General features: G+C 35.7%; 1 protein-coding gene across 5 annotated transcripts in view; it reads right to left on the bottom strand.

The window, feature by feature from the left end:
• Window positions 1-16297, bottom strand: part of LOC143228868 (ecotropic viral integration site 5 ortholog-like) — a 70009-nt gene that overhangs the window by 14986 nt on the left and 38726 nt on the right. For all 5 annotated transcript variants that reach the window (XM_076460276.1, XM_076460275.1, XM_076460272.1 and 2 more), the window contains 4 exons: window positions 12929-13228; window positions 11038-11163; window positions 927-1070; window positions 408-497 (listed from right to left, as the gene is read on the bottom strand). In XM_076460276.1, coding sequence (XP_076316391.1) covers window positions 408-497; window positions 927-1070; window positions 11038-11163; window positions 12929-13228 — 660 coding nt within the window. The remainder of the gene's footprint in view (window positions 1-407; window positions 498-926; window positions 1071-11037; window positions 11164-12928; window positions 13229-16297) is intronic.

Genomic DNA, 16297 nt, shown 5'->3' with positions numbered 1-16297 from the left:
AATGAAGATAAGAAAATACCTACAGTAACCAAATATTCTAAACAGTTAGATAGCTCCAAGTTTTACAAAATTAAAATGTATCATTATATTATAACAAAACAGTATTTTCTTATCTCAAAATTTCTTTTATGCAACCATATTTATACACTAAAAAAACAACTACACACATCTACATTTCTGCAGATTAACAAGGTAAAAATTATTCTGTTCACTACAGTTTAAAAAATTATAAATTAAATAAAAATCATCCTTACTTCAATGACATTTTATGAAGACATTGCTAAGCTGGAAGTTTCTATTAAAATGTCTTAGTGATATTCAAAATGTTATCCATCACAAATATTTTAACAGTATTTACTTCATAACAACATCTGTAAATTTTGTTAAATAATTAATGCGCACTTTACCTTCAACATTCCTTCCATGTCTAACTGCAAGATGTCTTCTTTACAAAACTGAAGAATGGTTACAGCTATTCTGAAAATGATCTCAATTCCCTGTTAAGTAGAAAACACAATAAAAATACAAGAAAGAATATGAAATAAACATCTAAATATTATTCACCAATTTGTTTGTAAAACCAAAGTAAAATATCTTATAATACTGCTAAATCTAATGTAAAGAAAAAAGTACAATCTAGAAGAGGCCTAACGGCACATACTCCTGTATCAAAGAAACTACTTTTATGTATCTTGATTAACAGATTGAATACTAAGAGTAAAATAACATAGTCAACGAGTTTAGGTTGCAATGAAAAGTTTCTTTTAAACTGAAACAATTCATTTACAAGTAACCACAATAACTGTGTATTTAATTTACTGTCCTTATGCAATTAACAGCACCACAATCAGAAATAAGCCCTCAGTTCCTGGGAGAACAGAAATATGGACTCGTTAAGTGACAAGAAATCCTTAGCTGAACCTTACCTCAAACAAAAGAAGGTCCATCACCCGACAGACCAGTTGAAGAGGTAATGAAGATGTGAAGAGAGTCAAGAACCAAGATGATGCAAACATCGTGGTCTGGAAATTTTGAGATTGAAGATGAATGTGAACTTCTGGGAAGAGCTCCTGTAGAAAAAACAAACAGCTATAAAAAGTCAAATTCTCTGTGAGATAAACAATTTAAAAACTGAAGAAAACATTTACCAACACACAATGTTCAAAACTCTCTTACTTTAAAATAAAAATTTCCTACTATATAATTATTTCAATGTAATTCCTACTACAAAAACACAATAATTTTCTAATGTCATAAGTGGGGTACTTCAGGACACAGTATTGGGACCTTCACTGTTTTTGATTTACATCAATGACATAGATGAAGGATAAATTACTCAAACTGGTAGATGATATTAAGGTCTGAAGTGTTGCTAGCTGTTAAGAAATTGCTGCTACATTACAAAAGGATTTAGATCACTTACTGAGTTGAGCAAATAAATATTAAATGAAAAATAACACACATGGATTGTCATAGTTTGAATTATCAGTATACTTTTGATGAGAATAACCACAACAATGTTACAAAAGAAAGAAATATTGGTGTAATAATCAACCAGTCTCTAAAGCCATCCAACAGTGTGCTGTTGCTAGAAGTAGCAGTGGGACAAATAATATTTTATGTTGTAATTATAGAAATACTGAATACAAGTCTAATGAGGCTATAATTTCATTGCATAGGTCAATGGTTAGGCCACATTGGGAGTATTGTGTTTAATCTTGGGTTCCTTACATTAAGAAAGAGATCAGATTGTTGGAAAGGGTTCAAAGAAGGATTACTAGAATGGTGCCTGAAATGGAGGAGTTGTCAAATGAGGAGAGGCTGGAATCTCTCAAATTGTTTTCATTTGAAAAAAAAAAAAAGAGTTGGGAGAATCCAATTGAGGTGTTTAAGATTGTAAAGAAAATTGTTAGTATTGATGCATCATTTTTATCATATTTAATAGTGAGAACAGATGGACTAGTGGACACAAGTATAAATTTTGGCAGGTTGGAATCATATTCAGCCATGACAGTTTTATTTTTCTAAGAGGGTGGTTGGCCTTTAGAATGGGTTGCCTTCAGATATTGTAGGGGCAGTAAATTCAAGCATGTTGAAGGAAACACTTGATAGTATACTGGTGATAAGGGCTGTCTTTTTAAGTTTTTATTTTTAAGTTGATTTAGTTTAGAGGGTGGGACAGCCAAGATGGGCCAATAGGTCCCATGTTGTCCCAACACATTATGTTATGTTAATTTGACAGAAAATATTTTCAAGGAATTTTCAATCAAGTGTTTCAACATTTAGATGTTTAAACAAAAAATTTTCAGTTTAATATTTATTTACTTTGTCTTCATGGGATGCAAGATGCCATTCAATAAAGAAATGACACGATAATTGGTATTTTCACTCCCTAGTTGGAATGCACAGTATAAATGATTCAAACAATTTTAAATAGTATGATGTAGTAAGAGTTATTTAAAAAAATGCCTTACGTCAGTAAGTACTAGAGGTCTAGTCATTTAGCTTAGTTGGTAGGGCATTTGTCTGGTGTGAAAGATGTCTCCGGTCCAAACAGAAATAAGAAACTATATCAAATAAAATAAATTACCACATTGGTGCTCAGTGTGGAACCGAGCTATGCTTGAATGGACTACGTGTGCTCACGTATAACCAGCCCAAACACGAACCTTACAACTTGCAGACTTTGGTGATATAAGAATCCTTTATTCATAAACTTGATCATTCACCCCTCCGTTACTATCTGGTTGTTTACTACTACTAACTACCAAATTTCGAACCAAACTGTAGAACATGAATTATTATGATTGTTGGCCTCCTGTATGTTATTTTGTGAAATGAAATATACATCTAGTATAAACAATTATTCTATGAAAATTATTTTCATCCACAAAATATGGATTTCCTAAAGTTATATGCACTTGTGTGTAGATTTAAGTTGTGTATGATTATATTTGTTCATTGTTTCGAAATTGAAAGTGTCTAGCTACGGCTACCGTATCTCTTTTTGTTTAATCCCACTGTAGTAACGGTGGTCATGCATCATAAGTCTAGAGTGCTATAGCTAAGGCAGTCGTGTCTCTAACTCTTACTACTGTAGTCATACGGTAAATTTCGCGAGAGCTACATACTAGAAGGTTGGTTGTGATTACACGGTTTATAGCGTGACACACTGCTGTGTAAACCGCAAGTTTGAAAAAACGGGAAAATGACAGAAGTTTTGATATCACGACATATGTTTAAAGGCACGTGTAGTTTGGAACTGATTAGTAATGATTTGCTAAGCTGGCAACATCAAAGCATACCTGATAGAATTTCAGAATACTGTATAATAGACTAACTGGCTTGAGACACACTACCAGTACAACAAATGTTATTCAAATTACAACTGACTTGTATCAGCATGTATTTTTTTTTCATTAAAAATAATTTGACGTGAAGGTTTTTTAGAAAAAACCATATCCTTAAAGATTTTGAAATATATACATAAAGTTGTAAACGTAAATCTACAGTTGTTTATTTTATCTATTTCAGCATAAAGGAATCTATTTACATTCTTAGATTGTTATTTCCTTAGGTATGATATAAAATGAAAGCATGTGTAAACAGTGTGTAGATCTTAAAATGAAACTTGCTGGACTCTGCTGTTTTAAGACATGGAATTTGCTAACCAGATACAATAAAAACTTTGTCAGGTGTAGCTAGGCCTTTTAGTATATATAAAATTAAGTATAAATACTAGAAGAAACGATAAAAACCTGGCCAAAATTTGGGCGCCTAGTAACGGCTGAACCAATACATGTAACAAAAAATTTAGTTACGTATAGGTCCCGTATTCATTGATATGTAAATATTAAAAAATAATGACCAACATTTGAAGAAAGCATTTAGTTTGTATGGTTTATATGTATTATGCCTTCAACAGACTTGAAAATCAATACATATTTATTGAATCAGTATTTATAAACTGTTGATGAATTAGATTACTTGTTCTTTTAATTCGTATGAAGTCCAGTTCTGCTAAGAATGCTCTTCTCTTGAGAAAATGACCCTCCGCTAGCTATAACCTTGTTTTAGGACTAATTTTTTTATATACAGACACATGGGATATGCAAACAATTAAATTACGGGAAATGATACTCTGATAAATTATATATATTTTTATGCATTTTATAGAAACCTGGATACTTAAGTTTATTATAAAATGCTTTATAAATATTTCAAATACGTTTTACACAACTTCCAAATGGATTTTTTAAAGTTGTCACAATATTTACAGTTGGCTTATTTCAAATCTAGTGGCTTTGACAATTGTCATCAAAACTGAATTATATAATTATTTAGCAAGTTTCTAGACCTCACACTGACTTTACTATAAGTTACCGTATGAGTTAAGACACATTCGCTGTTTTCTTTACATGAACATTGACTGACGAATGTACTTGTAAATAAACAGTACATGTTTACAAAGTTAGGCTATTTTCTAAGCCTAAATATATGGTACATATTGAGCTTAAGGTTGTGGCGGTCATGTTTACGTGTACCGTGCCAACAGCTTTATTTCATTTAGAAACACGGCTTATGCCTTCGAAATTATCTTTATAGACACGTCATATTGTCCTAATACATAAGAATTATGTTACTTCGCAGATTTATCAGAATCTTACACCTAAAATCAAAAAAGCACGATCTTAAAAAGCTTTAAAGCATTTAATGAGAATTAAAAACAACTATGTCATGAAAACCTATATTTTCAACGTTAAATCACAAATATACATTTTATAATTAGAAATATATTATTGTCTTTATGTATGCATGTGCCCTTCAAAAAATTGTGTATTCCAGCTTGACTCTAATGAAAACTTGAAACTGAATCATCTTATTTGTCTTCTGTTAAAAACTTATCAGGTGGGCTATCGATAATAATTATTGCTACTTATCGAAATAGTGTTAACTCAAAGATGGCTGGATAGATCTAAAGCATGAATGGTCACTTTATTTGTTTTTTCGTAATATGAACTAATGTGAACAGACGTACTGGAAGCCATCATATCCAGGCCTCGTAGGCCTGTAATCCAGCCCTGTCTCTCTCGAAGGTATCAAATCTTACCTTCGGCATCACAGCCTATATTTTCATGTAGAACTGGGCTTGTTGCTATTTATGTTAAGAACATATCTAGAAAACTATTCCAACCTGCTGATCCAAATAATTTCGAATAACGTTTGTTTGTTTGTTTTTTCTTATAGCAAAGCCACATCGGGCTATCTGCTCAGCCCACCGAGGGGAATCGAACCCCTGATTTTAGCGTTGTAAATCCGGAGACATACCGCTGTACTAGCGGGGGCATTTCGAATAACAAATAAGCCATCGGGTTGACCCAATAATAAATAAGACATCACGTTGCCCCAATAAGAAATGAGACATCGGATTGCCCCAATAACAAATGAGACATCTGGTTGTCCCAATAATAAATGAGACATCGGGTTGCCCCAATAATAAATAAGACATCGGTTTGCCCCAATAATAAATAAGACATCGGGTTGCCCCAAGTTTAATTTAATTCTTCAGAAATAATTTCATATTTCCACTTATTTTAACTTTCAGCATTGTTCGACTGCAACACAAACAAGAGCGCTGGAGATTAATTCGAATGATAAAATCTCATCCCATTTCTCACAAAAATCGACTTAAAAATAAAAAAGCCGACAATCGGCTTTCTGTTTGAATAAAGACCTTACTACTGAACACAGGACCAAACTTTTAAATTACTAAATATCCGATTATACCGAAAAATCATGACTTACGGCAGATTTCTGTCGTACAGGCTGAATTGCATTTTTAAGCCATTCATATAATACAACAGAAACTGACTTGCTGAATCAAGTACAACTCCAGTGCCTTACAAAAGTAGTTATACCCTGCAAATTTTTCGCACTGTTATTGTTGTCTGAGCTAACAATCCCAAACCTTTCAAATTGGACTTTGTATTTAAAATCTACACTATATATACTCCAAACCGAGATAGCTATCCCCAAAAAAAACACGCTACTATTAGGTAAGTTATATTTTCAAAGAAAAATTAGAATATTTTCAACTGCATAAATACTCAAAACCCTTTTGCTATTGCAACCCTAAATCAATTCAGGTGCAAAATATTAGTTTGAAATGTCTTAAAATTAGTGTAATGGTCTGTGTCTTCCGGTTTAAAAAAAAAGGAAAATTTGTTTAAAATACACGCGCCTACCGATCCACGTACCTACCTTATCTATAAGGTTAAAGTGTACACGTGGAGTACTCGTAACTGAACATTTTAAAGGTGGTCTTTTTTTTTCTTTTACTAGAACCATCGATAATGTGATGAATACATAGGGTGTCAATCAATAATTTTCTGCTTTGTTTTGATTCAACATGATGGTCTATTTATTGAAGTTGTCACTGTGTGGGTACCACGAATAATGCTACAACACTAGTACTTATTATTGTCTTGTTAAGCATAAAAAAATGTCTAAAATAAAGATTCCAAACAAACAAAAAACTGCTGGAAGTAATTTAAACGTTGTGTCAAAAAAATGTCCGGACATTTGTTTTTCATACTTATTTTTGAAATCAGAATAAGTTCGCGGAAATATACACTGAAAACCCTCACCACTTCTGTATGGATACTTCGATTTTTAGAGAAGTATTGGACGTCAAATAGATTGTAGTTGAAGAGTTATTCAATGTACCTACTTCGATTGACGTTTGTCAGACTGGTGTTCAGAGTTAACTTCGTTCACCATTGTGGATATTTTGTAGGGGAGGGGGGGTCACCACACAGGAAAGTACTGTAGTGCAAGACCAGCATATTAAACCCATTATTTTCACGAGCAGGGGAGAAGAGAGGATATTAGCATCCCCGAACATCCTAGTTGAGGAAAGTTTCTTTCCTTAAAACTAAACACTTGTCGCTAATAAAAAATATTAAAAGTAATGTGGCAAATACGGTTGTCCTGCCCTAGTCAATACCTCTCAACGATTTAAAAATATATATAATTTTTAGATTTCATGTATTGATTTTCTAAATCGCTAGACAAAATGAACTTTCGTGGGCCAGTGAAAGTTGTAGGTGCACGCCCCACCCTAGCACCGACCCGGATTTAACTAATCAATTAATTGTTATTAGGGTTTTTAATTATTCGACAATCAATTTTTTAAAATATCGCTCCTGTCACTATGCTCGTCTTGTTATTGTTATGGTAAAGTTACTAAGTTATGTCACTAATTCTGAACCATCAACCTGTTTTTTATCCTCCTGACTAGAGCGCCCCCAGTGGCACAGTGGTATGTCTGCGGACTTACAACGCTAAAATCCGGGTTTCGATACCTGTGGTGGGCAGAGCACAGATAGCCCATTGAGTATATTTGTGCTTAATTCAAAAACAACAGCATCCTAACTTGAGAAACAGATAAGGAAACTGGCTGGTAGCACGTGCCATCAACTCCTCTCCTACTTGTACCATGGTTTGAGGGGCATTGTACTAACTTATTGATTTAGTATAATCGGTTAATTGATTAACAAATACCACCAACCGCCCACCTCTAACGTTCACTAGTAGCTACTGACAGATTGTCTAAAATACTTCTGCTATAACCATAGTAAACCACTCTGGCTATTTCTGTATTAAGTTGACATCTGACTGTTACGGCCTAATAATGTGCTATCACGTGTGAGAGGTGAGACACGAAAGAATTTGTCGAGTTACCAAAGCGCTTCCTGGCAGGCTTTATTTGAACTACGGTTAACCACGTTTACTCTTTTCACCCCAACATTAAGTTCACCTGCGAAGAGCAAAAAAACGAACCAAATAGCACTCCTCAACCTCAAGATCACAATAACTGATACAAAATTCAAAACAGAAATCCACAGAAAAATCACCCATACTGGACTATGCATTCCATGAAACTCAGCACATTAAGCAAAACAAAAACTCAACACATTAAGAAATTAAATAAACACAGCCACAACACTATGGTTATCCGATAAAATTAACGACGAAATCAACAAAATAAAACAACACTTCATCAACACCAAGAAATGTCTTCCAAAAACTGTTGAAAAAATTATACACACACACCTCGACCAACAACAAACAAACAACAATAAATTCCAAGATACAACAAACTACAAAACCTTACACTGCTGCATGCCATCTGTTCCTGACATCAGCGAAAGAATAACCAAAATTTGAAAAACAAACAAACTTATAACAAACACGACATTCCAGTAAACATCAAATTTATTCAAAACCAGGTACAAAACTAAAGTCCATACTGTGTGAAATACAATGCAGCAGTTACCACGACTTTTATATTGGAGAAACAAGCAGAAAAATTGAAACCAGATTCAAAGAACACAAAAAACACCTTCGCAGGTTTTTCGAACACTGCAAATCAAATAAACATAACATAACCATAGAAAACACCCAGATATTAAGTAGGAAAACAAATATAAACAAACGCAAAATCAAAGAAGCTCTACTTATACAGAAACTAAAACCAAAACTAAATCAGTATGAAGAAACACCTTTATACCCATACTAATTAATAACCGAACATCTAACTGCAACGCCCCCTACAATCCGGTACCCGTTTATACTCTCGCCCCTAAGACATGCCTGAAAATGACCTGAGAAGGTCGAAACGTTGTTCTCTGCTTTATTGATAAAAATTTTAATACACATATCAGCCGTTCTGAGGTACGTGTTTAACCTCAAACATTGTTTATATAAACTGTTGCTTCTCCGATCAAAACGGTCGTTGTTTTACCAACCGTAGACTGTGATTGATAGTACAACCACTGACCATCCGAGTTGTTACAGAAGAAACCTCATAATAAACGTTGAAGAGCCACTTTACTCTCATAATGGTGGCGATTTTTGCTCAGGAAACAAGGATGTGCATCTCTCTTTTATGTTATCAGTTTTTTAACCAACCTAGCTGGCAGCATGATTGGTTAATGACAGTCACAAGATGTACCCCTTAAATTCTGCTAAACAGCGCTACTCGACGACTCAGAGAGCAAAGGTCGTGAAACCTTTTCAGTGAGCAGTCGTTCGACTGCATGGCCACTCTAGTATGTGGCAACTAGTGTCAATATCTGCCATACCGATGAGGAGATTGTCGTTGGTGTCTTGGACCATCACTGACGCTCTCCACGACCTCTTCAGTTATCTCTTCGAACGTACCAAATAAAGTCAGGTTAGTACTGGTGTCTTTCTCTTCGTCATCATCAGCTGAGCTGATATGCTCACTGAGAGCCAACCTCCGACTTCTCGGGTGACCAGGGTACTAAACGTTCTTTCTTAACACAGGATCCCAGGTTGTACGTGTGTTAGACATGTTTGCGCGCTTCCCAGAAATGCAGGATCTTACAAATCAGATTCCAACTCGTTTCAGTTCTAGGTGAAGTCCAGTGCATCCACAGTCAAGTGTTTTAAGTATTGCAGAAATATACTACCGTCACATCCACTCTCTGGACCCCTATCCCTGACTGTCTTATCTAAACACTGTTTTTAGACAGATGGCTGACTACTTTACTTAATTCCCAGCGCTCGTGCATGTCTGCCATCATTATTTTCAGCCATCCTACAAATGCTTGAGGGTATTTTATTGCTTCGTGACGAGGAAGTATGTCATGCGTCACGCCCATAAGGTGGAGCGTTGTCAATCACCGCTTAGTTACACCTTACGTCATTGTGATGCATGACAGGCGCTCTTCCAAGTCCGTTCTACAAGATTCACGAACTACGAAAGCGTCACCTATTTAGCTAAATTGAGCAATCACTGCTACACTCCTACCTCCCTTGCAGACGAACCTCATCCTTAAGCCTAATTTTAGGATCGTGAGGTGTTAATTTCTTAGTTGTTGTTTTCACTACATTTTATATTTCCTCGACTGGTATTTGAGCCTGAGACCACTTATCAGAAATGATCTATCAAAGTACTAACTCAGTAGTGTTTGCAAGTAAATTACTTTTTTAATAACCCAAACCGTTACAAGTGTACCCCAACTAATACGTTCATCTTACCTAAAAATATACCTAATCACTAGATACTTTCAAATAAGGATGACAATGCCTTAACTGGCACCGTAGGCAGAGATAAAGGCTGTGCCCCTACTTATACAGTAGCCCACAAAGTACTTGTGCTGTCGGGAATTTGATGTCCTAAGGCTATGTTGCCTATCCTTAATACTAGGCCTACTTTCAATCTTTCTACCTGTACTTTACACTCTAACACGCACACACGTGTATATCGCAGCTGGGTAACTACTTCCAGTTTATATGTATATATTTGTCCAATCTCGTTGCTAAAACAGCTACTAATTTTACCCTTTCACAGATACTTTATGATACATCTTTACTCAGATATGTTAACATGTTTTTCTAAATTATTCTGCGCGAGTTAAGGAAACAAACAGCATTTCAAAAGCGCATAAGCGTACTAATCCTTATGCTTAGTGTAAGACCAGAGGGAAGGCAGCTAGTCATCACCACCCACCGCCAACTCTCGGGCTACTCTTTTAACAACAAAAAAAGGACTGACCGTGACATTATAATACCCTCAAGACTGAAAGAGTAACTATGTTTAGTGGAAAAGGAATTCGAAACCGCGATCCCCAGATTGTAATTGAAGCGCAAAAAACGGATAGCTAAAAATTTACATTTATTGTGAAGAAAACACCTGTTTAATTGTTTCACACTTGTTTACTTTTTCTTTGCTGTTCAAATTCAAAATTATTCTGGGCAGTAGCTGTACAGACCGTGCATTCTTGACAAAATTGTAAATTAACCTGCCAAGTATCATACATACATTACTGTTTCCAAAGTAATATAATTCACCTGATACAAACAGTCCTTTAAACAATCACTTTTGTCTCATCCGACCAGAACCAGACGCACACCTCATCAGGTATAATATAACCTAGTTTATCAGGCGTATAAAACAATGTTGTTTTGGCTCTACAAACTAAGCAATTCATATTTTTCTCGTCTTACTTGCACGATGCACTCCAGCTGATACATATATAGCCCTAGTTCTGCCATATATGGTTTGTACATTTCTCGTAACCTGTAGTCTTCCATGAGTCTCACGAGGACACAAAACGCTTCTTCTTCTGGCATCTGCAAATAAAACAACTTCACTATTAGAACTGACTTAACATCTCACTAACATCCTCCACACAGATTTCGACAGCAAAGATGTCAACTTTGTAAGCATCGACACTTAGGAGCCATATGACAACAGATTCTGAAATTGTGTTTTTGTTCTACACCAAAACGAGTTATTGTTACTCCTGTTTCTTTGTTATTTAGTTCAGGTTTAAAATTTAGGCTAAATTGTACTTGGAATTTATATAGTGCAAACATAATCTACAAATACCATTTGTAAATTGACAAATTGGCTCAGGTGTGTATTCTTTGATTATTTTTTGTTTTGAATTTCGCGCAAAGCTACACGAGGGCTAGCTGCGCTAGCCGTCCCTAATCTAGCAGTGTAAGACTAGATGGAAGGCAGCTAGTCATCATCACCCACCGCCAACTCTTGGGCTACTCTTTTTACCAACGAATAGTGGGATTGACCGAACATTATCACGCCTCCACGGCTGAAAGGGCGAGCATGGTTTGGTATCACAGGGATTCGAACCCGTGATCCTCATATTACGAGTCAGGCGCCCTAACCACGTGGCCATGTCGGGCCCTTACTGGTTATTAAATGTGCGTAATAAGTCACTGTTTCCTTTTTCTTTCAATAAATCGATTTATAAATCAATATCTGGATTTATAAACTAAACTAAACATATATATATTTACTTCTTTTTTAATAAATTACATTTCTAAATTGTTGTGCTGTTCATAAATAGACATGTGGGTTTAATGAAACGACAGGTAGATTATAAATGATCATGCATTTTACAAATTAACAAGTATGCTCAAATATCTTGTTAATTTACAGGTCAGTATGCACTTAGAAATAACACAGTGAAGAGAACTGTGCCTGAAACTAAAAGTACTGATGTCTGTTATCATATCTTTTTGTATGTGTGTTTTGTTGTAGTACAAAACTACACTATGGGTTGGTTAACTGTACTGTACCTAACGCGGGGACCGGCATGGCCAAGCGTGTTAAGGCGTGCGACTCGTAATCTGAGGATCTCGGGTTCGCATCCCCGTCGCGCCAAACATGCTCGTCCTTTCAGCCGTGGGGGCATTATAATGTTTCGCTCAATTCCACTATTCGTTGGTAAAAGAATAGCCCAAGAGTTGGCGGTGGGTGGTGATGACTAGCTGCCTTCCCTCTAGTCTTACACTGCTAAATTAGGGACGGCTAGCACAAATTCAAAAAACAAAGCAAACAAACAAACAAAACCTAACGCGGTTGTAAAAATCCGATATTTAGCGTTATAAGCCCACAGATATTCCGGTACGCCATAGGGATGAGGGGGAAGGCGCTTTAGTAGTTTGGTTTGAATTTCACGCAAAGTTGCTCGAGGGCTATTTAGCAGAGTAAGACTAGATGGAAAGCAGCTAGTCACCACCAGCCACCGCAAGCTCTTGGGCTACTCTTTTACCAACGAATAATGGAATTTACCGTCACTTTATAACGTTCCCTCGGCGGAAAGAGCGAGCATGTTTGGCGTGACGGTGATCCGAACCCGCGACCCTCAGATTACGAGTCGAGTGCCTTAACCACCTGTGCATGTCGGATCGCTATAGTAGTAACACTAGCTGTATAAAGAATTAACAAGAACGTCGCAACTCCACCTACAACTGAGTAGCGGTTAATTCTTTTATTACTATATATATTTACAATTTCAGTGTTCGCAACCTAGGAAACCTTCCGTATCTTAGTGAGCGAGTAAAAGGCTTCATCTGTTCAGCTACTTACCTGCAGGAGCAAAAGCCCAACAATAAAGGCGCTTCCTTGACAATAGCCCACTTCGTTGTCGTAGAGAGAATAGGCTTTCATCACATTGAACAGTCTTTCTTGACCCGGTCCATCTTTTTCTCGGAAAAACTCGTGCTCCGGGTAAGTCCTGGCAATATCACGCCTAATGACTTTTTCACACGGCGAGGTACTTTTGATATATTCAGAGTAATTATCTTTAGCAGGACAACTCTGAGCGTTGCATAGCAACTGCCACACGATTCCACGGAAGTGATGCGGAACGCCTTTTCTCAACAAATCCTTGAATAACAATAAAACAAACTGAACACCTGAACTATTAGGATTAAAACACACACACATTCATGAATAATAATAAAACAAACTGAAACCCTGAACTGTTAGGGTTACAACACGTATCTTTGAATAATAAAAAACTGACAACCTGAACTGTTAGGGTTACAACACGTATCTTTGAATAATAAAAAACTGACAACCTGAACTGTTAGGGTTACAAAACACATCCTTGAATAATAACAAAACAAACTGAAAACCTGAGCTGTTAGAGTTAAAATATATATCCTTGAATAATAAGAAAACACAATGAACGCCTGAACTGTTAGGGTTAAACATTATGGAATAATAAAAACAAAGTGAACACCTGAACTGTCAAGAGTTAAAACACACATAATTGAATAACAAAAATAGACTGAGCACCTGAAATCTTAGGGTTAAGACACAGAAGTCACAAAGTTTACTGATTATTTTTCAAACGCTAAAATATAGAGAGATCATGAGAATGTAACTTAAGCTCCAGTGAGGTGTTTTAGATAACAGTGAATTATTTACGAACCGAATTTATTTTAGAGCCTACAGACTTAACATGTGACTCACAAGTTCTATTCGATTGCATTTCTCACTACCCCTAAGATGCAACCGTGTAATTTCTTTAAACAAGATAGCAGTTTACTAACTACTCTATTTTTATTTTTTATTTTTTACATGGTTCTAGATAAGACAAGAGTGTATGTGTGAACGACTAACACGTATAACACGCAAGATAACAACTGATCAAAGGACTTTGATACTTCTAATCAAGTGTTACTTAAAAAAACAACAACAGACGTAAGCAACAAATGTTTGGACATCTGTACCATTAGTATGAAATCAAATGAAATTTTGTGCGAAATTTCAGAGAAGATTAACATTGAAAATTTTATTACGTACGTGATACAGGTGTTTATTACAACAATTTGTCAAAGAAGATTAACATTGAAAATTTTATTACGTACGTGATACAGGTGTGTATTACAACAATTTGTCAAAGAAGATTAACATTAAAAATTTTATTACGTACGTGATACAGGTGTTTATTACAACAATTTGTCAAAGAAGATTAACATTGAAAATTTTATTACGTACGTGATACAGGTGTTTATTACAACAATTTGTCAAAGAAGATTAGCATTGAAAATTTTATTACGTACGTGATACAGGTGTTTATTACAACAATTTGTCAAAGAAGATTAGCATTGAAAATTTTATTACGTACGTGATACAGGTGTTTATTACAACAATTTGTCAAAGAAGATTAACATTGAAAATTTTATTACGTACGTGATACAGGTGTTTATTACAACAATTTGTCAAAGAAGATTAACATTGAAAATTTTATTACGTACGTGATACAGGTGTGTATTACAACAATTTGTCAAAGAAGATTAACATTGAAAATTTTATTACGTACGTGATACAGGTGTTTATTACAACAATTTGTCAAAGAAGATTAACATTGAAAATTTTATTACGTACGTGATACAGGTGTTTATTACAACAATTTGAATGTGACACGTGTGTTTGTCGGAATTTTTTTTATGTTATACAGATAGTTATTAAAACATTTTATATGTAATACAGGTGTTTATTGGTTTGTTTTGTGTGTCATACGAGTGTTTATTAGAATATTATGTACGTGATACAGCTGTTTATTGGTGTATTCTAGGGAAATTAAGATTAGGACATTAAAACGATTTGTTTCTAAAATCTTCGGCTAAGCCATTTTTAAGGGTCTTATAGGAACAGTTTGGAATCACAATTTCCAAGTGACTCTCGGTTCGGATGTGGACTAATAGCTAGCACACTGAGCTACGAGCCTTGAGGTCCAAGTTTCGAGCCGCGATATGCTGCTGAACATGTTCAGCATTGTCAGATGTGGGAACGTTACAGGGTGAAGGTGACAGCTACTCTGCTATCAATTTAAAAGTAGACACATTTGTAGACACCTGGTGTTCGTGACTGGTTACACCCTCTTTTCAGTAATTTAAAGTGGAGATGGATTGGTCAGTAGTTTAAAAGTAGGTATGGCTTTGTATGTCTAATAAACATTGTAATCTCTCGCCCGGCTGTTTAGTTCACTTGTCTCATAAGGTGCCACTTAAAAAGCAAATCCATGTGCCACCAAATAAACCAGAATTAATGGATTTGTGTGGTTGCCCTGGGTACTTAGACGACCACGTTTTACCGTAATTCATAAAAACCAGATTATTTTGTACGTTGCTGTCAAGCACGAAGCAAAACAATGAGCTATATGTGCTGATACTACAACGGGAATTGAAATTCGATTTTTAATATTATAAGTTTCAGAATTACCGGTGACCCCCGGAAGGAGAGCTTTTATTTGTTTGTTTTACAATTTCGCGCAAAGCTACACGAGGTCTGTCTGCGCTAGTCGTCCCTAATTTTGCAGGGCAAGACTAGAGGGAAAGCAGCTAGTCATCACCGCCCACCTCCGACTCTTGGGCTACTCTTGTACCAACGAATAGTGGGACTGACTGAAACATTATAACGCCCCCACGGCAGAAAGGTTGAGCATGTTTGGTGCGACCGGAATTCGAACCCGCGGATTACAAATCGGACGCCTTAACCCACCTGATCATGCCGGGCCAAGGGGGGAGAACTGACGTAAAATTAGTATTTGTTTGTTTGTTTTTCCGAGACTCTGAATTTCGATAGATTGACAATCGTATTTGACGTGTCTGGTACACATTGACCACAGTTTCTGTTTTCTTTTACGCTGTATTATTTGTTTGTTTGTTTTTTAAATTAGGCATATTTTTTGTGACAAACTTACCGCCATAACATATCCTCAATATTAAACCAATAACAACGCATTTTTATTAATCAACTTTAAGCATCTGGGGTAAGTGTTAAGTGTAACACAATAATGGTCACTCCTCGAAAACATAGTTCATAATCTGTTTCAAGGAAAGAGAGGACTTGCATATTAATATAACACAGTAAAGGTTTCAATTGGTTCGTATCGTAACAAACATACAAAAGTACTCGAAATTTTTACCTGTGACAAACGTGGTG

Source organism: Tachypleus tridentatus, chromosome 10 (genome assembly GCF_004210375.1).
Source record: "Tachypleus tridentatus isolate NWPU-2018 chromosome 10, ASM421037v1, whole genome shotgun sequence".
In the NCBI taxonomy this organism is placed as follows: Eukaryota; Metazoa; Arthropoda; class Merostomata; order Xiphosura; family Limulidae; genus Tachypleus; species Tachypleus tridentatus.
Note: the sequence above shows the minus strand (reverse complement) of the source record. Positions and strands in the feature narration are given on the sequence as shown.